The following is a 25,293-nucleotide window of genomic DNA, read 5'->3' on the forward strand; positions in this document are numbered from 1 at the left end:
TTAAGACATGTTTATAAAAGACCCACAAACAAAACAAACTGTGTACAAGACAGAAGATATTCATAAATGTTTTGAACACTACTATAATCAATTGTATGCTCAAATAAACAATGACAATGGATCCCAAATAGACAAATTCTCGGAGGAGTTAAATTTACCTCAATTAACAGAGGATCAGAATAAGAGATTAAATGCAGAAATAACAGCAGAAGAAATCGATTCAGAAATTTCCAGGCTTAAAAACAATCAAAGTCCTGGTGCTGACGGTTATATATCAGAATGGTACAAAACCTAGAGAAAAACTTTAATCCCGTTACTGCATAAAACTTTTAACAGGATTTTAAAAGGAGGGAAAATTCTTGATTCTTGGAGAGAGGCAATAATCTCTGTAATTGCAAAGGAGGATAAAGATGGAACAGTTTGCTCTAGTTACAGACCAGTAAGTGTGCTCGATGTGGATTATAAACTCTTTGCAGCAATTTTAGCCCGGAGAATGGAGAAAATTTTACCTGAAATGATTAGTTTAGATCAAACTGGATTTATAAAACATAGGCAAACACATGATAACATCCGTCGGACTCTACATATCATGCAACATGTCAAAGAAAGGAAATTAGAGACTGCAATTTTGGGAATGGATGCAGAAAAAGCATTTGATTCAGTTAGTTGGGATTTTCTGTTCAGAGTAATGAAGAAGTTTAATTTTCATGAGGGATGTATTAGGACTGCAGGCTCTGTACACAGACCCTATAGCAAGGATCAAGGTCAATGGTCGTTTGTCTAAGGTAATCAAATTAGGAAGAGGGTGCCGTCAAGGCTGTTCAGTCAGCCCACTTTTATTTGCCATTTTCCTGGAGCTGCTAAGTCAGTGGATTAAACAGTGCAACAGTATTAAAGGTTTAGTTATGTCGGGAGTTGAACAGAAAATAGCTTGGTTTGCAGACGATGTCTTGATCTATCTGGAAAATCCAAATTCATCATTGCCAATCTTGATGACATCCTTGACAGAGTTTGGTAGGCTGTCTGGTTACAAAATCAATGTTCAAAAAACCCAAGCCATTGCTTTTAATTATGAGCCAAACCAAGAAATAAAACAAATTACTTGATCAACTGGGATCAGCAGTCGATGAAATACTTAGGTATTCATTTGACAAAAGACCTTGGAAATTTGAAAGCGGCCAGTTATGATCAAATAGTATCTAATATTAAAACAGACCTTTCTAAACGGAACTTAACACCATATCTGAGTTTGGCATCAAGAGTGGAGGTAATTAAGTTGCTATATGTATTTCAGAATCTCCCGATCGAGTTAACAGATAAAGACTTTAAAGAATGGGATAAGTTTATATCGAGATATATATGGCAAGGTGCAAGGCTACGCGTTAAATATAGAACTTTACAACTGCCAAAAAGGAAGGGTGGCTTATCTTTGCCTTGTCTGAAGAGTTGTTATCAAGCTGCTCAACTGAAGGTCTTGCTGAGTTCGTGTGATCCAGATTACATGGCAAAATGGAAAGACATTGAAGGGAAAATGGTACCACCAATACAAGCTCTAATGTGTGGTGTGAAATTACAGACAAATTGCCAACAAAGTGTTAATCCCTGGCTGTGGGTGTCTCTAAAAATTTGGGCCGAAATCATGAAAAAGTATAACTTAATAGAACAGTGTAGATTTTTGAGATGGATCGCATACGACTCTGATTTTGCACCAAATAAATTGGATGACACATTTAAAATGTGGGAAAATGGCCCAAAAATGCATTGGGAGATAATTAAAAAAATAATGTGATGACTTTTCAGCAGATAAAAGATTTGTATGGTCTTGGTAATCGCTGATACCTGCAGCGGAGGCATTATTTAAGACAAGAAATGAAAAAGATGAATTTGGATTTACCTCAACCAGGTATTTTGAATATTGTACGGGATTCTTTCAAATCTGATCTAATTTGCAAAGTTATTTCAAAAGTGTACACAGCATTGAAGGATCTAAAATTGGACACCTCAGGATATGTGAGAGAAAGATGGAAAAAGGAAGCAAATATTGTAATTGGAGAGGATTGGGAATATTTAAGCGCATATCAATAGAACTACCAGCTCTTTGTTTTGGAGGGAGTACGGATGGAAGAGCATAATAAGGTTTTCCTGACTCCTGCACAGAGAAAATATGCAGATACAAAATGTTGGAGGTCTTGTGGTGCTCCAAAAGCAGATCACTTCCACATATTTTGGGATTGCCCCTTAATAAATCAATACTGTGTGAAAATTACAAATGTTATAGACGAAGTAATAAATATTAGCCCCGTTAAGTTTTGAAATTTTGTATCTGGGAAAGATTGATATTTTACATTTAAGAAGAAGGGATGACTATAAAATGATGAGAATCATGCTGTTGGCTAGTAAAAAGGCAATCACCAGGAGATGGCGAACTGATTTGGTGCCCAAGGTGGATGAATGGGTGGATGTTATGCTCTGTATCTATAACATGGAGAAAGTTACTGCATCCGTTAGGTTGGAAGTGGACAAATTCAGAAATATCTGGAAAGGATGGTTAAAGTACGTAAGACAACATAGATCAGGTTTTGTATAGGGGGTGTTGCAACTGTCCAAGCAGTATTGCATTTTTGTTTCATTTATTTTTTGCTGGACAAGTATAAGAGTATACCTAAATATTATACACACCTTGGTGAGAGACCAATTGGAAGATCTTTTTTTACACCCTGGTTCGATGCTACAATGTTCTTTTGTTCCTTGCTTGTTTTCTGTTTTTGTTTTTTTCTTTAATTATATTATAGGTATTTTTGTAACGGATACATCCGTAGTGTAGGAGATGGGCAATCAGGAACTTGGCTTGGAGATATTTGTGAACTGTGTTTTTCCAAATGCTATTGTATCATGTAAAAATGTATCCTTTGAAATTGAAATAAAATACAAATTAAAAAATAAATAAATAAATACCACTTGTTTCCTACTTTTTTCCCCATTTTGCCATTTTTATCCCATTTTTGCCCTTTCTCATAATTTTTTGCCACTTTCGCCCAGTTAAGCCAACTTTTGCCATTACACACCACTTGTTTACTTGTTTTTTCCCCATTTCTGCCTCTTCTTTTTGTCACATTTATTCCCATTTTTGCATCTTTTCACCATTTTTTGCCCATTTAAGATACCTTTTGCCATTAAATACCACTTGTTATCAATGTTTGGCCCATTTTTGCCACTCTTGACTGCTTATTTGCCCATTTTAGTCACTTTTCACTCATATTTTGCCCTCTGTAACTCATTTTTTGTCACTTCTCACCCATTTTTGCTGCTTTCTGACCAACTAAACCACCTTTACCTTTAATCACAGCCACTCTCCTCTTTAAAGCTGGCCTCCTCCTGTTAACCCGCTGCTTCTTTAAAGCCAAAGCAGGTTTTTACAACCCCATCTGCAGAGGGTTTATATCACGGATGTATTAAATAAAGATTCTGGATCTCTGGGGGAGGCCGGCTGAACCAGGAATATCTAGGGGTGTGTTATTTAAAAGATTGTTTTCAGGCGCTGTATTCATCAACAGCTCAGCTGTATGCTGTGATGCACACATTTTATAAATGACCCGGTATGTTCTCTTTATTTGACTTCTTTGTTAACTCCTGCTTTCTTAACTCTAGGCCACAACAGCTAAGCCTTTAAATGAGCCTTTTAAAAATGCTGCCTGGAGTTTCTGATGAGAGTCCACACCAACAGCAGCAGCGTTGGTCCTCTGCTCTCATGTTGAAGGGTTAGAGGTCACAGCCTTTAAACTGATACTCTGTTTTTACCCAGCAGTGATCTGGTGAGGACTGGACAGACTGGTGATGAGAGCTCAGCTGTCCTCTGTCCTTCACAGCAGCTTCATCAATCACTCCTCTGTTCATGCTTCCCTCCGCCATCTCTGAGCACCTACCAGTACACGACAAAGGCCTGCAGCTTCCTGCTCAATGACCCTGACCCCAGCTCTGCTCTGTTCTCACTGATATCTACACCTCCACTGAGCCCACAGCAAACACCAGTGATACTAACCTGTGGTTCTGGAGCCACATGTGGCTCTTTTTGTCTTCATATATTGGGATTGGGATTTTTGTGGATGTCAGTAGGGAAGGAAATAAACATTTCAGTTCCAAAATATGAGAATTTTCTGGCTATAATTTGTGTTTTCAGGCTTTACAGGGTTAAATACCATTTGGTTCCTTTTCCCCAATTTTTGCCTCTTCTTTGGGCCACGTTTTTCCCCATTTTTTTCACTTTTTCTTTTTGCCATTTTTCACCCATTTAAGCTACCCCTTGCCATTAAATATCCATTTTTCATATTTTTTTGGCCATTTTGCAACTTCTTTTTGCCACTTTTCCCCATTTTTCCACTTTCATTCCATTTTTGCCCTTTTCACCTTTATTGCCACTTTCACCCATTTAAGCTACATTTTGCCATTAAATATCTTATTTTTGATTTTTTTTTGCCCATTTCTGCAACCTCATTTTTGCACTTTTTCCCCAATTTTTTGCCAGATTAGTCCTTTTTTACTTTTGCTACTTTTCATCCATTTAAGCTACCCATTGCCATTGAATACCACTTATTTCCCTTTTTTGCCCAATTTTGCCGCTCTTTACTGCTTTCTGCCCATTTTAGTCACTTTTCACACATTTTTTGGTCACTTCTCACCCATTTTTGCTTCTTTCTAACTATTTTTCCACTTTTCCTCCACATGTCCGCCCCTTTTCACCCATTTTTGCTGCTTTTTGACCATTTTTGTCACCTTTAACCTAGTTTATTGCTAATTTAAGCTGTTTTTGCCACTTTTTACCTCTTAGATTGTGGCTCTTGCTTAGGTATTTTCAACACTTTGGCTCTTTGGTTGAGTAACTCTGGCATACAGCATAGCTTCACATAGCTCTGAGCCCAGGTTATCTTTAAACACTCCAACACCAGATGTTAATAAAAAGAATGAGGACTGAAGAGTAGCCTGGCTGAACAGATTTTTAAATTGTATATTATTTTTTTTCTGGCCCTTTTTTGTTTTATACCTGATGATTTTTACCAAATTAAAGACTGAAACCAGTAAAACCTAAACTAAGAATTTTCACCATGAAAAACTAAACTACCCTATCAGCGGAGCAGACTAATCAACTGATACTGAACTCATGGTGACCTGATAACTGTGTTTCCCTCCATCAGGAGGTCAGAAATGTTAAATCAAACTCACAGCGATCTCGATCTCATCCGTGTTCAGCTTCATCTGGATCGCTGTGAATCCTCCCAGCTCTCCAAACTTAACAAAGACAAGAAGAGGAGGAAAGAGAGGGTTAAATTATGATACACTGGTTGAACTTATCCAGGACCTATAACTTAAACATAGAGAAAACACGTGATACTCACTCGATTGACCAGATCCACCAGCCAACCATGAGGCTCCTGAAACGAATACACAACATTAATATTAGAGTCAACGCACTGTCAGAGAGACACTGGTCAGAAATTATATCTGGATATCATTTAGCTAAATATGAACGGATGTTGTAATAACTTACTTCAATGTTTTTAAGTAAAAAAAATGACACTGTAAGACCCTCAAACATTATAGGAACACTCCTCCATACGGACTAGAAGGCACAAAAACCCTGGCAGGTCAGGTGGGAGCATAAAGCGCCTGAAAGAAGTGTTGATACACTAGGATTTTCTATCCTTTAGTGCTTTATATCAATTTAATTTGGATTTTTGACAAAAATATAAAAAATTAATTAAAAACAGATTTCTACAGAGTAATGTCAGTTTAATAAAACACTGTAATGATAAATGAATGACTGCATAAATATTCCCTCCTTTAGAGTGACTGAGATAATCCAGCAGAGGTCCAGACAGTTGGTGCTAGTAGACTCACAGTTAGAGACATGAGGATCAGCTGAGGTCAGTGAATGTCTCTCAGTGATTGGAGGATAAAGACACCTGAGTCTGGAAAGTCCAGTCACTGGATCATCAGTATTCATGGCTACCATTACACCATGAAGAAAAAAAGAACACTCAGAGAAAAGGTGATTGAAAGTCTGAGTCAGAAGGAAGAGACAGAAACATCTCCAAGTCTCTGAACATCCCATAGAGTTCAGTTAAATCCATCATGGAGAAATAAGGGAATATGTCACATGTGTAAATCTGCCTAGATCAGACTGTCCTCACAGACTGAGTGGGTGTGCAAGAAGGAGACTAGTGAGAGAGGACACCAAGACACCTATGACTACTCTGAAGGAGTACCAAGCTTCAGCAGCTGAGATGGAGAGACTCTACAGACAAGGGGTGACCCGGGATAGTTGGTGATTCGACGATTTGAGTCGGAGGAGTCTGATTCGACTATGAACCTCATAGTCGAATGCTGTTATGTAACCAAGATCGTACCATTCTGACTACATGGGGCTGCTAAGCCTGAGTTTCCGTTAGCCAGTCATTGGCCGGTAAAAAGGGCGGAAGTCCGGTAGATAAAAATATAACCTGTCAAAATGTCTGGCTTATATTATATTTTGTGTAACCTAGAAGATATGTTGCGAGAATGCGTTCATATAACCTAAAGGCTGCCTAATCTTACCACACCTTTTCTCCTGGGGCTGGGTTGTTCATCTCCTCAGACGGCAAGCACATGGCTAATTATGTATGCACGATGACATCAAAGCAAATCTATCTCTCTGAGCGTGCTCAGTACTGCTGGGGACTATGCAGGGAAAGTTTGACCAGAGCTTTCTCGTAAAGCAGAATCTTAATCTCAGTGAGGTTTTCCTGGTTAACCAAAGGCTTAATGTCATCAGCAGTATGGAGGGATTTTATGTCATCACTGCGAGTAATGAAGAGGCTGAAACAAAGGGAACTGTATAGCTGAGCGCCGTCAACACCGATGCAGAGACAGAGGCCTACGCCGAGCAGAGTTGTAGTGGACTTCGATAAACTACCTATGACCAATCCTCAGATAAAGTCGGATTGTAGTCAACACAGAATCACATCGTGCTTTAGCAGAGGTTACAGTTATATCATCATGAGGACTGATATTAGCAGCTGACGGTAAGACTCGTTTTTCATTTGACATGTAGAGTTCTAACGCGGTGTCCAGTTAACAGAGCACTGGGGAGTTATGTTTGGATGCTTTGTTGTTGTTGGTGGAAGATGGTATTTGGCTGTTGTAAGCTGCTAAGTCATGGTAGTGGCCAAAGTGCCAACAGGCGAATGGTGCTAATGTGAAGCTTACGAGTTTATGGGTTTATGAGTAGAAGTTTATGTGTTTAACGTGGGCATATATTGTGTAACTGACTGTGTGTGTAAGGAAAAGTGCGCAGCTTTCATCTTGATACTTTAAACCAGTGGTTCTCAACCTTTGGGCTGGGGCCCCTTTGGGGGTCGCGAGACACTTAGAGGGGGTCGCCAGATGCCCTAAAAAACTACAATTTTTTTTAAGTTACACTGTTGTCACTTCACAACAATTTTGTCAAATTTTAACCCCTTTCTGTCATTTTTTTCCACCAATTTTAACACGTTTTCCATGTAACACCTATTTTTGTTAGTTTTAAACTTTTCCACCACTTTTTTTTGCCTGTTTTTGCCACTTCTAAACCAATTCTTGTCACTTGAACTTAATAATGCCTCTGTTGACCTATTATTGCTACTATTAATCCCCTTTTCCCACTTTTTATGCCCAATTTTAGCCATTTTAACCACATTTCACCATTTGACATGCCCATTTTTGCCAGTTTCACCAATTTCTGTCATTATCTGCTTATTTTTTCTTTCTCAGTTAACCCTTGTTTGCCTGTGTATATCAATTTTTCTTCCTATTTCACCAAATTTCCACCCATTTTTGCCAATTTAAAGCCATTTCAGGCACTTTTAACTCCCTTTTACCACTATTTATGCCCATTTTTTCCACTTTTATCTAATTTTTGCCACGTCAAACCCATTACTGTTACTTCTAAAATCCAATTTCACCACCTTTTCCACAATTTTTTGCCTTTACTAACCGATTGTAGCAATTTTTAAACCATTTTAATATATTTTTTTTTAACAAAGGGGATTTACATTTTTAAGAAGGTTATTTACTACATCAATGATTAAAAAAAACTTCTTTGAAAAGAGTGGTTATTATTTCAGGTTAAATATAAGATATGAGTATCACAGCTTAACTTTACAATGGACCATGGTTTTGCTGGCCCCCAGAAACCTCTTCCATTATCCCCTTTATAAATGGCCCCGCTCCACAATGACTATTCTAGAATATTCATGACTGTGTTCAACCACCTTCAGGTCCAGTGGGGGTCCCCGGTCTCTGGCACCTTTATTTTGGGGGTTGCGGGCTGAAAAGGTTGAGAACCCCTGCTTTAAACCACTTACACAGAGAAAAATAAGAGAAAGTCCGTGTGCAGTCATTTCAGAATATCAGATTTATACGTTTTGCTGCTGTTAATGCAGCAAAATAATGTTAAAGCAAATGTCAGGTACTTGTTCTAAATGGCCGGAATTCTTGAGGACTGCCGGTCATTTTGACCGGGGACAAAAAAGTCTAGCGGAAACGCTGTTTGACTATTAGTCGACTAAAGGCAAAATCTGACAAATCAGATTCAACTATGAAAATCCTTAGTCGAAGACACCTCTATTGCAGACAACAACTGTTGGCCGGGTTGTTCACCAGTCAGAGCTTTATGGGACAGTGGCAAAGACACTGTTGAAGAAAACTCAGATTCAATCTGGACTAGAGTTCACCAGAAGGACTGTGGGAGACTCCATGGTCAAGAGGAAGAAAGGTCTTTGGTTTGAGGAGACCAGAATGGAGCTTTGAGACCATCAGACAAGACGCCAAACACTGACATCACCACAAACACACCATCCCCACTGTGGAGCACGCTGGTGGCAGCATCATGCTGTGGGGATGCTTCTTAGCAGCTGGCCCTGGAAGGCTCTACTAAAGACTGACTAGTAGGGGTTAATATTTATGCACTCGCATAGCGTACTCAGACAGCGGGGTTCATGTGGACTTTAAGATGGTCTGTGGGAGAAGTGAACGCAGCTATGACCACAATGTTTGGTTTTCAGCTGTGAGTAGAGTTTGAAGTCAGCTCCAAAGTCTCCTGTCTCCTCATAAACTGTCGTCTCCTGTCTCTGCAGGTAGATGGAGATGAGGACCTGAGTGGCTGCCATAGCCAGCTCTTTGTCTTCTTGGTGGATTTATGAACCAACTTCATTGTTACTGTTGTGACAGCAGACCAGCGGGGGAATCATGCTCAGACATGGTAGGAAACAACGGTGAAAACGTCCCTATATGCTAACTGTGTTTCCAACAGATCATTATTTCAGCAATCACTGGTATCACTGAAGACTCTGTGACTTTCAGTCATGTCAAATACGTTGGCAGCAAGTTCCACTACATTTGTGTAATTTTTCCAAAACACAGCATTGGTGCCATTTACACCATGTGCAGGAGACTGCCAGCTGATTACAAAAACCAGGCCTGTATCTGCTTTGAAAATGTACCCATAGATCCTGAAACTGGATATTTTTCCCAGCCCTAAGACACAGAAATGAACAGCTGTTGTGTGTCAGTCACATGTTGTGTTGGTTCAGTTTCACTCTGGTGATAAACAGCTCGTCTAACATGAACACAGAACACAACAGCTCATGAATCACAGCGGCAATCAGCACAGAGAGGACGGTCTAAATATGGAGCTGAGCTGAATGACATCACCATTGTGAGAATACACGGTTCTGAAGGTTTTTTTATTTAATCATCATTAGAACACGCTGTCCTAAAGGTTTTAATGTTATTCTGTCGTTCTAAAGTTCAGCAGCAGAGGTGGATGGGTGCTCTTACCTTCTGATTGGTGTTTGTGGGAGAAACAGCAAACATGTTGGCCTCATCTCCAAAAACCTCAGCCCAGTTCCTCTGACAAGCCTTCATTCGGTTCTTAAAGTGGTACTCGTTGTCGGGGTTAAATGCCTGATGACAGAGGAGAGGAAGCACAGACATGAACACGTGTAAAGAGTCTGATTCCAACAGAGAACAAGCTTTAACTTCTTAGACACGTCGAAAAGATAGACATGAAGGTTCTGCAGAGAACCTGCTGGAGGTCAACGGCAGGTGTCATGTGGGATGGATCACCTGGCCTACAGGCCATCAAAACATCAACACTCGTGTGGACGTACCATGGTGAGGACAGCCATGAGGTTGATGGGGACGGGGTCCTGCTTCACCCTCTCTGCCACCAGCTCCACCAACAACATCAGCATGTTATAGATGCCCTCATGGATCTCTGTGCCCCATTTATGAACCGCACTGCTGGTAAGAAGCTGGACCACAAGAGGGAGGAAAAGGCAGAGTCAGTATATAGTTAATGAATCAACGACGCTGCAGATATTCAATATACTATGCCTATAGAAAGTTCTGACCCCCTTGGATGTTTTAACATTTCATCAATTTTGTAAATCAATCATGGTGAAAATAATTTTAACAAAAAATAAACAAAACAAAAACCCTCTTGAGAGTGGAAACAGATTTCTACAAAGTTGTGTCATTAATAAAAATCAGTAATGTAAACCAGTGAGTGCATAAATATTCCTCCTTCTAGTCAGTATTTAGTAGATTCTCCTCTGTCTGCAGTCTCAGATCTGAGTCTGTGTGGATAGGTCTCAGTCTCAGCTCTGAGTCTGTGTGGATAGGTCTCAGTCTCAGCTCTGAGTCTGTGTGGATAGGTCTCAGTCTCAGATCTGAGTCTGTGTGGATAGGTCTCAGTCTCAGCTCTGAGTCTGTGTGGATAGGTCTCAGTCTCAGCTCTGAGTCTGTGTGGATAGGTCTCAGTCTCAGATCTGAGTCTGTGTGGATAGGTCTCAGTCTCAGATCTGAGTCTGTGTGGATAGGTCTCAGTCTCAGATCTGAGTCTGTGTGGATAGGTCTCAGTCAAAATCAAACATCTGATCTCTGTAATTTTACTCCATTCTTCTTTGATAAACTGATCAAGCTCTATCAGGTTAACCGGGGATCAGGAGTGAACAGCCCTTCAAAGTCCAGACACAGATTCTCTCTTGGACTGAGGTCTGGGCTTTGACTTGGCCACTCCAGAACATTCCGGTTGTTGCCTTTAAAACTTTTCTGTGTAGCTTTCTCTGGATGCTTCGGCTCATTGTCTGACTGAAGATAAATCTCCTCTAAGCCGTTGATCTCTGTCAGACTGAAGAAGATTGTCCAGGATTTTCCTAGATTTTGCCCCATTCATTTTCCTCTCTACCTTTGCAAGCCTTCCAGGGCGGGCTGCTGAGAAGTATCCCCACAGCATGATGCTGCTGAGAAGCATCCCCATAGCATGATGCTGCCACCAGCGTGCTCCACAGTGGGGATGGTGTGTTTGTGGTGATGTCAGTGTTTGGCGTCTTGTCTGATGGTCTCAAAGCTCCATTCTGGTCTCCTCAGACCAAAGAACTTTCTTCCTCTTGACCATGGAGTCTCCCACAGTCCTTCTGGTGAACTCTAGTCCAGATTGAATCTGAGTTTTCTTCAACAGTGTCTTTCTCTTTGCCACTCTCCCATAAAGCTCTGACTGGTGAAGAACCCGGCCAACAGTTGTTGTCTGCAGAGTCTCTCCATCTCAGCTGCTGAAGCTTGGAGCTCCTTCAGAGTAGTCATAGGTGTCTTGGTGTCCTCTCTCACTAGTCTCCTTCTTGCACGCCCACTCAGTCTGTGAGGACAGTCTGATCTAGGCAGATTTACACATGTGACATATTCCTTCATTTCTCCATGATGGATTTAACTGAACTCTGGGGGATGTTCAGAGACTTGGAGATGTTTGTCTCCATCCTCTGACTAAGACCTTTCAATTGCTTTTCTCTGAGTTGCTTGGAGTGTTCTTTTGTCTTCATGATGTAATGGTAGCCAGGAATACTGATGATTCAGTGACCTTCCAGACTCAGGTGTCTTTATCCTCCAATCACTGAGAGACATTCACTGACCTCAGCTGATCCTCATGTCTCTAACTGTGAGTCTACTAGCACCAACTGTCTGGACCTCTGCTGGATTTCTACAGAGTAAAAATCTGTTTTTACTTTGGCTTCAAAGAGGATTTTTTTCTATGCTTTTGTCAAAAATCAAAATTCTATTGTGTATGATTGATTTATAAAACAGATGAAAGGGTTAAACATCCATGGGGGTTGACACTTTTATGGGCATCGTCATGAATGGAACGTTCCAGAAATCAAATATAATTCATTAGTAAAGCTCAGCAGACTTTCCTAATGAAATCAGAGTGAAATGACAGAGTGATACTGAGCACTCACCTTCTTAAAGGCCTCAGGCATGCAGCGATCCATGAACCGCTTACAGTTCTCATCAGCATCAGCCAGACCTGGCAGAGGAAACCACGGGATGCACTGAATTATTCTGAAAGTGCTTTTCCAAAGTTCCTTTTCTTATTATGAGACTGTAGTGATGTGGGTAAATATGCATCCTTAACTCCGTGTAGCGTGTGATTCAGTAACTACAGCCCAGTTCAGACCAAAGATCAGCAATGAGGCGGTTCGGAGCATTTTAGGAGAACTGACAGGAACACTGCAGGGTTGAACTCACATCATCTCCATTCTTTGATCCAACTGGGCTGAAAATTGGTGAAGGATTATTAACTGTATCTTTAAATCATATTGGTAAGAACCAGCAGAGACAGCAGAGCTGCAGATAGAAGAACATGAAAAAGAAATCCACAATAACAGCAGCAGTCCCAACATGAATCCGGTTTATCGCAGAGAGCTGGTCTCTGACTGCACGCCTTAAACACACAAACACTAACAGTCTTACCGTGGCGGGCCAGGCAGGTGGAGGCGATCAGACACTTCCCCAGAGACTCCTCCCTCTTATATGGAATCGACCAATGGTCTGTGAAGACCCGACTCTCCAGCTCGTACAGGTTAGTGGTGGGAAACTCCATGCTGCCCCCCGAACAGTTTCCATTCTCATCGTTGCTCCTCTGAAATACAAGAAACATGGATGTATACTTCATAAACAACGAGGAAAATTCCAGAAAACTACAACCCTTCTCACAGTCGATCCTCTTAAAAATAAAAACTATTCTTTATATTGTCATGAAAACTAATCTTAGTTCTTGTCAGTTTTGGTCGTCACAGATCTATTTTTGTTAGTCTCAGTCTAGTTTTAGTTGTCACAGATCTATTTTTGTTAGTCTAGTTTTAGTCATCACAGATCTATTTTTGTTAGTCTCAGTCTAGTTTTAGTCATCACAGATCTATTTTTGTTAGTCTAGTTTTAGTCATCACAGATCTATTTTTGTTAGTCTCAGTCTAGTTTTAGTCATCACAGATCTATTTTTGTTAGTCTCAGTCTAGTTTTAGTCATCACAGATCTATTTTTGTTAGTCTCAGTCTAGTTTTAGTCATCACAGATCTATTTTTGTTAGTCTCAGTCTAGTTTTAATCATCACAGATCTATTTTTGTTAGTCTAGTTTTAGTCATCACAGATCTATTTTTGTTAGTCTCAGTCTAGTTTTAGTCATCACAGATCTATTTTTGTTAGTCTAGTTTTAGTCATCACAGATCTATTTTTGTTAGTCTAGTTTTAGTCATCACAGATCTATTTTTGTTAGTCTCAGTCTAGTTTTAGTCATCACAGATCTATTTTTGTTAGTCTAGTTTTAGTCATCACAGATCTATTTTTGTTAGTCTCAGTCTAGTTTTAGTCATCACAGATCTATTTTTGTTAGTCTCAGTCTAGTTTTAGTCATCACAGATCTATTTTTGTTAGTCTCAGTCTAGTTTTAGTCATCACAGATCTATTTTTGTTAGTCTCAGTCTAGTTTTAGTCATCACAGATCTATTTTTGTTAGTCTCAGTCTAGTTTTAGTCGTCACAGATCTATTTTTGTTAGTCTCAGTCTAGTTTTAGTCATCACAGATCTATTTTTGTTAGTTTCAGTCTAGTTTTAGTCATCACAGATCTATTTTTGTTAGTCTCAGTCTAGTTTTAGTCATCACAGATCTATTTTTGTTAGTCTAGTTTTAGTCATCACAGATCTATTTTTGTTAGTCTCAGTCTAGTTTTAGTCATCACAGATCTATTTTTGTTAGTCTCAGTCTAGTTTTAGTCATCACAGATCTATTTTTGTTAGTCTAGTCTAGTTTTAGTCATCACAGATCTATTTTTGTTAGTCTCAGTCTAGTTTTAGTCATCACAGATCTATTTTTGTTAGTCTAGTTTTAGTCATCACAGATCTATTTTTGTTAGTCTCAGTCTAGTTTTAGTCATCACAGATCTATTTTTGTTAGTCTCAGTCTAGTTTTAGTCATCACAGATCTATTTTTGTTAGTCTAGTTTTAGTCATCACAGATCTATTTTTGTTAGTCTCAGTCTAGTTTTAGTCATCACAGATCTATTTTTGTTAGTCTCAGTCTAGTTTTAGTCATCACAGATCTATTTTTGTTAGTCTAGTTTTAGTCATCACAGATCTATTTTTGTTAGTCTCAGTCTAGTTTTAGTCATCACAGATCTATTTTTGTTAGTCTAGTTTTAGTCATCACAGATCTATTTTTGTTAGTCTCAGTCTAGTTTTAGTCATCACAGATCTATTTTTGTTAGTCTCAGTCTAGTTTTAGTCATCACAGATCTATTTTTGTTAGTCTCAGTCTAGTTTTAGTCATCACAGATCTATTTTTGTTAGTCTCAGTCTAGTTTTAGTCATCACAGATCTATTTTTGTTAGTCTAGTTTTAGTCATCACAGATCTATTTTTGTTAGTCTCAGTCTAGTTTTAGTCATCACAGATCTATTTTTGTTAGTCTCAGTCTAGTTTTAGTCATCACAGATCTATTTTTGTTAGTCTCAGTCTAGTTTTAGTCATCACAGATCTATTTTTGTTAGTCTCAGTCTAGTTTTAGTCATCACAGATCTATTTTTGTCAGTCTAGTTTAAGTCATCACAGATCTATTTTTGTTAGTCTAGTTTTAGTCATCACAGATCTATTTTTGTCAGTCTAGTTTCAGTCATCACAGATCTATTTTTGTCAGTCTAGTTTTAGTCATCACAGATCTATTTTTGTCAGTCTAGTTTTAGTCATCACAGATCTATTTTTGTCAGTCTAGTTTTAGTCATCACAGATCTTTTTATTTTATGTCTCAGTCTAGTTTTAGTCATCACAGATCTATTTTTGTCAGTCTAGTTTCAGTCATCACAGATCTATTTTTGTCAGTCTAGTTTTAGTCATCACAGATCTATTTTTGTTAGTCTCAGTCTAGTTTTAGTCATCACAGATCTATTTTTGTTAGTCTTAGTCTAGTTTTAGTCATCACAGATCTATTTTTGTCAGTCTAGTTTCAGTCATCACAGATCTATTTTTGTCAGTCTAGTTTTAGTCATCACAGATCTATTTTTGTCAGTCTAGTTTCAGTCATCACAGATCTGTTTTTGTCAGTCTAGTTTTAGTCGTCACAGATCTATTTTTGTTAGTCTAGTTTTAGTCATCACAGATCTATTTTTGTTAGTCTCAGTCTAGTTTTAGTCATCACAGATCTATTTTTGTTAGTCTCAGTCTAGTTTTAGTCATCACAGATCTATTTTTGTTAGTCTCAGTCTAGTTTTAGTCATCACAGATCTATTTTTGTTAGTCTCAGTCTAGTTTTAGTTGTAACAGATCTATTTTTGTTAGTCTCAGTCTAGTTTTAGTCATCACAGATCTATTTTTGTTAGTCTCAGTCTAGTTTTAGTCATCACAGATCTATTTTTGTTAGTCTAGTTTTAGTCATCACAGATCTATTTTTGTTAGTCTCAGTCTAGTTTTAGTCATCACAGATCTATTTTTGTTAGTCTAGTTTTAGTCATCACAGATCTATTTTTGTTAGTCTCAGTCTAGTTTTAGTCATCACAGATCTATTTTTGTTAGTCTCAGTCTAGTTTTAGTCATCACAGATCTATTTTTGTTAGTCTAGTTTTAGTCATCACAGATCTATTTTTGTTAGTCTCAGTCTAGTTTTAGTCATCACAGATCTATTTTTGTTAGTCTCAGTCTAGTTTTAGTCATCACAGATCTATTTTTGTTAGTCTCAGTCTAGTTTTAGTCATCACAGATCTATTTTTGTTAGTCTAGTTTTAGTCATCACAGATCTATTTTTGTTAGTCTCAGTCTAGTTTTAGTCATCACAGATCTATTTTTGTTAGTCTCAGTCTAGTTTTAGTCATCACAGATCTATTTTTGTTAGTCTCAGTCTAGTTTTAGTCATCACAGATCTATTTTTGTTAGTCTCAGTCTAGTTTTAGTCATCACAGATCTATTTTTGTTAGTCTAGTTTTAGTCATCACAGATCTATTTTTGTTAGTCTCAGTCTAGTTTTAGTCATCACAGATCTATTTTTGTTAGTCTAGTTTTAGTCCTCACAGATCTATTTTTGTTAGTCTCAGTCTAGTTTTAGTCATCACAGATCTATTTTTGTTAGTCTCAGTCTAGTTTTAGTCGTCACAGATCTATGTTTGTTAGTCTCAGTCTAGTTTTAGTCATCACAGATCTATTTTTGTTAGTTTCAGTCTAGTTTTAGTCATCACAGATCTATTTTTGTTAGTCTCAGTCTAGTTTTAGTCATCACAGATCTATTTTTGTTAGTCTAGTTTTAGTCATCACAGATCTATTTTTGTTAGTCTCAGTCTAGTTTTAGTCATCACAGATCTATTTTTGTTAGTCTCAGTCTAGTTTTAGTCATCACAGATCTATTTTTGTTAGTCTCAGTCTAGTTTTAGTTGTAACAGATCTATTTTTGTTAGTCTCAGTCTAGTTTTAGTCATCACAGATCTATTTTTGTTAGTCTCAGTCTAGTTTTAGTCATCACAGATCTATTTTTGTTAGTCTCAGTCTAGTTTTAGTCATCACAGATCTATTTTTGTTAGTCTCAGTCTAGTTTTAGTCATCACAGATCTATTTTTGTTAGTCTCAGTCTAGTTTTAGTCATCACAGATCTATTTTTGTTAGTCTCAGTCTAGTTTTAGTCATCACAGATCTATTTTTGTTAGTCTCAGTCTAGTTTTAGTCATCACAGATCTATTTTTGTTAGTCTCAGTCTAGTTTTAGTCATCACAGATCTATTTTTGTTAGTCTAGTTTTAGTCATCACAGATCTATTTTTGTTAGTCTCAGTCTAGTTTTAGTCATCACAGATCTATTTTTGTTAGTCTCAGTCTAGTTTTAGTCATCACAGATCTATTTTTGTTAGTCTCAGTCTAGTTTTAGTCATCACAGATCTATTTTTGTTAGTCTCAGTCTAGTTTTAGTTGTAACAGATCTATTTTTGTTAGTCTCAGTCTAGTTTTAGTCATCACAGATCTATTTTTGTTAGTCTCAGTCTAGTTTTAGTCATCACAGATCTATTTTTGTTAGTCTCAGTCTAGTTTTAGTCATCACAGATCTATTTTTGTTAGTCTCAGTCTAGTTTTAGTCATCACAGATCTATTTTTGTTAGTCTCAGTCTAGTTTTAGTTATCACAGATCTATTTTTGTTAGTCTAGTTTTAGTTGTAACAGATCTATTTTTGTTAGTCTCAGTCTAGTTTTAGTCATCACAGATCTATTTTTGTTAGTTTCAGTCTAGTTTTAGTCATCACAGATCTATTTTTGTTAGTCTCAGTCTAGTTTTAGTCATCACAGATCTATTTTTGTTAGTCTAGTTTTAGTCATCACAGATCTATTTTTTTAGTCTCAGTCTAGTTTTAGTCATCACAGATCTATTTTTGTTAGTCTCAGTCTAGTTTTAGTCATCACAGATCTATTTTTGTTAGTCTCAGTCTAGTTTTAGTCGTCACAGATCTATTTTTGTTAGTCTAGTTTTAGTCATCACAGATCTATTTTTGTTAGTCTAGTTTTAGTCATCACAGATCTATTTTTGTTAGTCTAGTTTTAGTCATCACAGATCTATTTTTGTTAGTCTAGTTTTAGTCATCACAGATCTATTTTTGTTAGTCTCAGTCTAGTTTTAGTTATCACAGATCTATTTTTGTTAGTCTAGTTTTAGTTGTAACAGATCTATTTTTGTTAGTCTCAGTCTAGTTTTAGTCATCACAGATCTATTTTTGTTAGTTTCAGTCTAGTTTTAGTCCTCACAGATCTATTTTTGTTAGTCTCAGTCTAGTTTTAGTCATCACAGATCTAATTTTGTTAGTCTCAGTCTAGTTTCAGTCATCACAGATCTTTTTATTTTATGTCTCAGTCTAGTTTTAGTCATCACAGATCTATTTTTGTTAGTCTCAGTCTAGTTTTAGTCATCACAGATCTATTTTTGTTAGTCTTAGTCTAGTTTTAGTCGTCACAGATCTATTTTTGTTAGTCTAGTTTTAGTCATCACAGATCTATTTTTGTTAGTCTAGTTTTAGTCATCACAGATCTATTTTTGTTAGTCTAGTTTTAGTCATCACAGATCTATTTTTGTTAGTCTCAGTCTAGTTTTAGTCATCACAGATCTATTTTTGTTAGTCTCAGTCTAGTTTTAGTCATCACAGATCTATTTTTGTTAGTCTAGTTTTAGTCATCACAGATCTATTTTTGTTAGTCTAGTTTTAGTCATCACAGATCTATTTTTGTTAGTCTCAGTCTAGTTTTAGTCATCACAGATCTATTTTTGTTAGTCTCAGTCTAGTTTTAGTCATCACAGATCTATTTTTGTTAGTCTTAGTCTAGTTTCAGTCATCACAGATCTATTTTTGTCAGTCTAGTTTTAGTCATCACAGATCTATTTTTGTTAGTCTCAGTCTAGTTTTAGTCATCACAGATCTATTTTTGTTAGTCTCAGTCTAGTTTTAGTCATCACAGATCTATTTTTGTTAGTCTAGTCTAGTTCTAGTCATCACAGATCTATTTTTGTTAGTCTAGTTTTAGTCATCACAGATCTATTTTTGTTAGTCTAGTTTTAGTCATCACAGATCTATTTTTGTTAGTCTAGTTTTAGTCATCACAGATCTATTTTTGTTAGTCTCAGTCTAGTTTTAGTCATCACAGATCTATTTTTGTTAGTCTCAGTCTAGTTTTAGTCATCACAGATCTATTTTTGTTAGTCTAGTTTTAGTCATCACAGATCTATTTTTGTTAGTCTAGTTTTAGTCATCACAGATCTATTTTTGTTAGTCTCAGTCTAGTTTTAGTCATCACAGATCTATTTTTGTTAGTCTCAGTCTAGTTTTAGTCATCACAGATCTATTTTTGTTAGTCTCAGTCTAGTTTTAGTCGTCACAGATCTATTTTTGTTAGTCTCAGTCTAGTTTTAGTCATCACAGATCTATTTTTGTTAGTCTCAGTCTAGTTTTAGTCATCACAGATCTATTTTTGTTAGTCTCAGTCTAGTTTTAGTCATCACAGATCTATTTTTGTTAGTCTAGTTTTAGTCATCACAGATCTATTTTTGTTAGTCTCAGTCTAGTTTTAGTCATCACAGATCTATTTTTGTTAGTCTCAGTCTAGTTTTAGTCATCACAGATCTATTTTTGTCAGTCTCAGTCTAGTTTTAGTCATCACAGATCTATTTTTGTTAGTCTCAGTCTAGTTTTAGTCATCACAGATCTATTTTTGTTAGTCTCAGTCTAGTTTTAGTCATCAGATCTATTTTTGTTAGTCTCAGTCTAGTTTTAGTCATCACAGATCTATTTTTGTTAGTCTCAGTCTAGTTTTAGTCATCACAGATCTATTTTTGTTAGTCTCAGTCTAGTTTTAGTCATCACAGATCTATTTTTGTCAGTCTCAGTCTAGTTTTAGTCATCACAGATCTATTTTTGTCAGTCTCAGTCTAGTTTTAGTCATCACAGATCTATTTTTGTTAGTCTCAGTCTAGTTTTAGTCATCACAGATCTATTTTTGTTAGTCTCAGTCTAGTTTTAGTCATCACAGATCTATTTTTGTCAGTCTCAGTCTAGTTTTAGTCATCACAGATCTATTTTTGTTAGTCTCAGTCTAGTTTTAGTCATCACAGATCTATTTTTGTTAGTCTCAGTCTAGTTTTAGTCATCACAGATCTATTTTTGTTAGTCTCAGTCTAGTTTTAGTCATCACAGATCTATTTTTGTTAGTCTCAGTCTAGTTTTAGTCATCACAGATCTATTTTTGTCAATCTTAGTCTAGTATTAGTCATCGCAGATCTATTTTTGTCAGTCTAGTTTTAGTCATCGCAGATCTATTTTTGTCAGTCTAGTTTTAGTCATCACAGATCTATTTTTGTTAGTCTCAGTCTAGTTTTAGTCATCACAGATCTATTTTTGTTAGTCTCAGTCTAGTTTTAGTCATCACAGATCTATTTTTGTTAGTGTCAGTCTAGTTTTAGTCATCACAGATCTATTTTTGTTAGTCTCAGTCTAGTTTTAGTCATCACAGATCTATTTTTGTTAGTCTCAGTCTAGTTTTAGTCATCACAGATCTATTTTTGTTAGTCTAGTTTTAGTCATCACAGATCTATTTTTGTTAGTCTCAGTCTAGTTTTAGTCATCACAGATCTATTTTTGTTAGTCTAGTTTTAGTCATCACAGATCTATTTTTGTTAGTCTTAGTCTAGTTTTAGTCATCACAGATCTATTTTTGTTAGTCTCAGTCTAGTTTTAGTCATCACAGATCTATTTTTGTTAGTCTCAGTCTAGTTTTAGTCATCACAGATCTATTTTTGTTAGTCTCAGTCCAGTTTTAGTCATCACAGATCTATTTTTGTTAGTTTTAGTCTAGTTTTAGTCATCACAGATCTAATTTTGTTAGTCTCAGTCTAGTTTCAGTCATCACAGATCTTTTTATTTTATGTCTCAGTCTAGTTTTAGTCCTCACAGATCTATTTTTGTTAGTCTCAGTCCAGTTTTAGTCATCACAGATCTATTTTTGATAGTCTCAGTCTAGTTTTAGTCATCACAGATCTTTTTATTTTAAGTCTCAGTCTAGTTTTAGTCATCACAGATCTATTTTTGTTAGTCTCAGTCTAGTTTTAGTCATCACAGATCTATGTTTGTTAGTCTCAGTCTAGTTTTAGTCGTCACAGATCTATTTTTGTTAGTCTCAGTCTAGTTTTAGTTGTCACAGATCTATTTTTGTTAGTCTCAGTCTAGTTTTAGTCATCACAGATCTATTTTTGTTAGTCTCAGTCTAGTTTTAGTCATCACAGATCTATTTCTGTTAGTCTCAGTCTAGTTTTAGTCGTCACAGATCTATTTTTGTTAGTCTCAGTCTAGTTTTAGTCATCACAGATCTATTTTTGTTAGTCTAGTTTTAGTCATCACAGATCTATTTTTGTTAGTCTCAGTCTAGTTTTAGTCATCACAGATCTATTTTTGTTAGTCTCAGTCTAGTTTTAGTTATCACAGATCTATTTTTGTTAGTCTAGTTTTAGTTGTAACAGATCTATTTTTGTTAGTCTCAGTCTAGTTTTAGTCATCACAGATCTATTTTTGTTAGTCTCAGTCTAGTTTTAGTCATCACAGATCTATTTCTGTTAGTCTCAGTCTAGTTTTAGTCGTCACAGATCTATTTTTGTTAGTCTCAGTCTAGTTTTAGTCATCACAGATCTATTTTTGTTAGTCTCAGTCTAGTTTTAGTCATCACAGATCTATTTTTGTTTATTTTAGTCCCTCCTCCTACGTAGTATTCACAGCATTGTATGTCACATCTGTGAAAGCTCCATGTTCAGGAGTTGTGATGTGTTGGGTGACGTTTTTAGGATTTCAGTTATTAGTTCTAGTCATCACAGATCTATTTTTGTTAGTCTCAGTCTAGTTTCAGTCATCACAGATCTTTTTATTTTATGTCTCAGTCTAGTTTTAGTCATCACAGATCTATTTTTGTTAGTCTCAGTCTCAGTGTTGGGTGACGTTATTAGGATTTCAGTTATTAGACAGGACTAAATCCCATCTCATTTGATTCCTAGTTTGAGTTTCTGTATTTTATTATCATTACAACCACTACATTTATCTCAGTAGATTTAAAGAAAAGATCCAGAACTGTCCGTTTCTGCTGATCTGGATCAGCCCTGATATGGAGAGATGGACCGGATGTTAAAGGAGAGCAGGAGGAACAGTGAGGCATCGTGTTTCATCTCAGAGAATTAGACATGACAGAGAGAGATGGAAGGAAACGTGGAGAGTTAGACACAGATCTATGAAACAGGAGAGGCAGATCACTGCAGGAACATTAACCCCCTATAGAACACATGATCAACATGATCCCTACACAGCTAAATCTCTCATTTATTAACAAAGACAGCATAACAGAGCCAGCGTTAGGGTTGCTCCCCGTTTACAGAGGCAGTAGACTTCAACAGTGACCACACACTATTTAGCAGCTCTAGTGCCAGATGTAAATTTCCCAATCATATCCTCCAGTGACACGTCTGAAAATCTTATTCTAACCCTGGAACCAAGGCAACCAGCTACCTGAACATCAAAGATTTGATTAACATCTAATGAAAGCTGATCAAACTCTTGGTGAGATCCACTGTCTTCTACACCTATCTACTGGACGACTGTCAGCATTAATGCATTCATCCCCATGCAAACAAGATCAATAATTAGTGCATTTTTATGGTTTTAAATCTATTGTTTCTGCTTTATTGTCTCTTTCTTTGGTTAATCTACATTAGCGCCCCCCTGCAGTATCAGTGATGTAAAACAAGTCCACCACTGCTCCTTCATGTCTCATTTCATTTAAGAAACGCACCTAAGTTCATGTTATAACCTGTGATCTACTTTATTTCTGTATTACCCATTAAGACAGAAGGTATCTAAAGAAAGATCTTAGAGAAAATCAGGCACAGACTCTGCAGCCCTCTCTCTCTCTGCCTGTTAAACAGATTCTGGAGAAAATCAGGCCCAGACTCTGCAGCTCTCTCTCTCTCTCTCTCTGCCTGTTAAACAGATCCTGGAGAACATCAGGCCCAGACTCTTCACCTCTCTGTCTCTGCCTGTTAAACAGATCCTGGAGGACATCAGGCCCAGACTCTGCAGCTCTCTCTCTATCTCTCTCTCTCTCTCTGTCTGTTAAACAAGTCCTGGAGAACATCAGACCCAGACTCTGCAGCTCTCCCTGTCTCTGCCTGTTAAACAGATTCTGGAGAACATCAGGCCCAGACTCTGCAGCCCTCTCTCTCTCTCTCTCTCTCTGCCTGTTAAACAGATCCTGGAGAACATCAGGCCCAGACTCTGCAGCTCTCCCTCTCTCTCTCTCTCTCTGTGTGCTAAACAAGTCCTGGAGAACATCAGACCCAGACTCTTCAGCTCTCTGTCTCTGCCTGTTGAACAGATCCAGGAGAACATCAGGCCCAGACTCTGCAGCTCTCTCTCTCTCTGTCTCTGCCTGTTAAACAGATCCTGGAGAACATCAGACCCAGACTCTGCAGCCCTCTCTCTATCTGCCTGTTAAACAGATCCTGGAGAACATCAGGCCCAGACTCTGCAGCTCTCTCTCTCTGTCTCTGCCTGTTAAACAGATCCTGGAGAACATCAGACCCAGACTCTGCAGCCCTCTCTCTATCTGCCTGTTAAACAGATCCTGGAGAACATCAGGCCCAGACTCTGCAGCTCTCTCTCTCTCTCTGTCTGTTAAACAGATCCTGGAAAACATCAGACCCAGACTCTGCAGCCCTCTCTCTATATGTCTGTTAAACAGATCCTGGAGAACATCAGGCCCAGACTCCGCAGCCCTCTCTCTATATGTCTGTTAAACAGATCCTGGAAAACATCAGACCCAGACTCTGCAGCCCTCTCTCTATATGTCTGTTAAACAGATCCTGGAAAACATCAGACCCAGACTCTGCAGCCCTCTCTCTATATGTCTGTTAAACAGATCCTGGAGAACATCAGGCACAGACTCTGCAGCTCTCTCTCTCTCTCTCTGTCTCTGTCTGTTAAACAGATCCAGGAAAACATCAGACCCAGACTCTGCAGCCCTCTCTCTATATGTCTGTTAAACAGATCCTGGAGAACATCAGGCCCAGACTCCGCAGCTCTCTCTTTATCCGTTAAACAGATCCTGGAAAAAATCAGGCACAGACTCCGCAGCTCTCTCTGTCTCTGTCTGTTAAACAGATCCTGGAGAACATCAGGCCCAGACTCCGCAGCTCTCTCTGTCTCTGCCTGTTAAACAGATCCAGGAGAACATCAGGCCAAGACTTATCACCTCTCTGTCTCTGCCTGTTAAACAGATCCTGGAGAACATCAGGCCCAGACTCTGCAGCTCTCTCTCTCTCTTTCTGTTAAACAGATCCTGGAGAACATCAGGCCCAGACTCCGCAGCTCTCTCTCTCTCTGCCTGTTAAACAGATCCTGGAGAACATCAGGCCCAGACTCTGCAGCTCTCTCTCTCTCTGCCTGTTAAACAGATCCAGGAGAACATCAGGCCCAGACTCCGCAGCTCTCTCTCTCTCTGTTTGTTAAACAGATCCTGGAGAACATCAGGCCCAGACTCTGCAGCTGTCTCTGTCTCTGTCTGTTAAACAGATCCTGGAGAACATCAGGCCCAGACTCCGCAGCTCTCTCTCTCTCTGTTTGTTAAACAGATCCTGGAGAACATCAGGCCCAGACTCTGCAGCTGTCTCTGTCTCTGTCTGTTAAACAGATCCTGGAGAACATCAGGCCCAGACTCCGCAGCTCTCTCTCTCTCTGTTTGTTAAACAGATCCTGGAGAACATCAGGCCCAGACTCTGCAGCTCTCTCTTTCTCTGTCTGTTAAACAGATCCTAGAGAACATCAGGCCCAGACTCTGCAGCTCTCTCTCTCTCTGCCTGTTAAACAGATCCTGGAGAACATCAGGCCCAGACTCCACAGCTATCTCTCTCTCTCTCTCTCTCTCTCTCTCTCTGTCTCTGCCTGTTAAACAGATCCTGGAGAACATCAGGCCCAGACTCTGAAACTCTCTGTCTCTGCCTGTTAAACAGATCCTGGAGAACATCAGGCCCAGACTCTGCAGCTCTCTCTCTCTCTGCCTGTTAAACAGATCCTGGAGAACATCAGGCCCAGACTCTGCAGCTCTCTCTCTCTCTGCCTGTTAAACAGATCCTGGAGAACATCAGGCCCAGACTCTGCAGCTCTCTCTCTCTGTCTGTTAAACAGCTCCTGGAGAACATCAGACCCAGACTCTGCAGCCCTCTCTCTCTCTCTCTCTGTGCTTGTTAAAGCCTTTGGGGGACACTTCAGTCCCTCTGCATGTTGTTTGTGTACAGGATGATGAGGTCACTCTCGGTTACTATGCACCCTGCACCCCTCCAGAGACCCCCCCCCCCCCCCCTCCAGCCAAGCCTGCAGCTTGTCTGACAGATTGTGGGTTATATTTAGGAGCCA

General features: G+C 38.4%; 1 protein-coding gene across 3 annotated transcripts in view; it reads right to left on the reverse strand.

Annotated features, from left to right (window-relative positions):
• usp24 (ubiquitin specific peptidase 24) overlaps positions 1–25,293 on the reverse strand; it is a 130,749-nt gene that overhangs the window by 90,167 nt on the left and 15,289 nt on the right. For all 3 annotated transcript variants that reach the window (XM_041792324.1, XM_041792326.1, XM_041792325.1), the window contains exons 2-7: positions 12,817–12,985; positions 12,303–12,370; positions 10,182–10,325; positions 9,850–9,975; positions 5,391–5,426; positions 5,218–5,283 (exon numbers count right to left, since the gene is read on the reverse strand). In XM_041792324.1, the coding sequence (XP_041648258.1) occupies positions 5,218–5,283; positions 5,391–5,426; positions 9,850–9,975; positions 10,182–10,325; positions 12,303–12,370; positions 12,817–12,985 (609 nt within the window). The remainder of the gene's footprint in view (positions 1–5,217; positions 5,284–5,390; positions 5,427–9,849; positions 9,976–10,181; positions 10,326–12,302; positions 12,371–12,816; positions 12,986–25,293) is intronic.

Source organism: Cheilinus undulatus, linkage group 7 (genome assembly GCF_018320785.1).
Source record: "Cheilinus undulatus linkage group 7, ASM1832078v1, whole genome shotgun sequence".
NCBI lineage: Eukaryota > Metazoa > Chordata > Actinopteri > Labriformes > Labridae > Cheilinus > Cheilinus undulatus.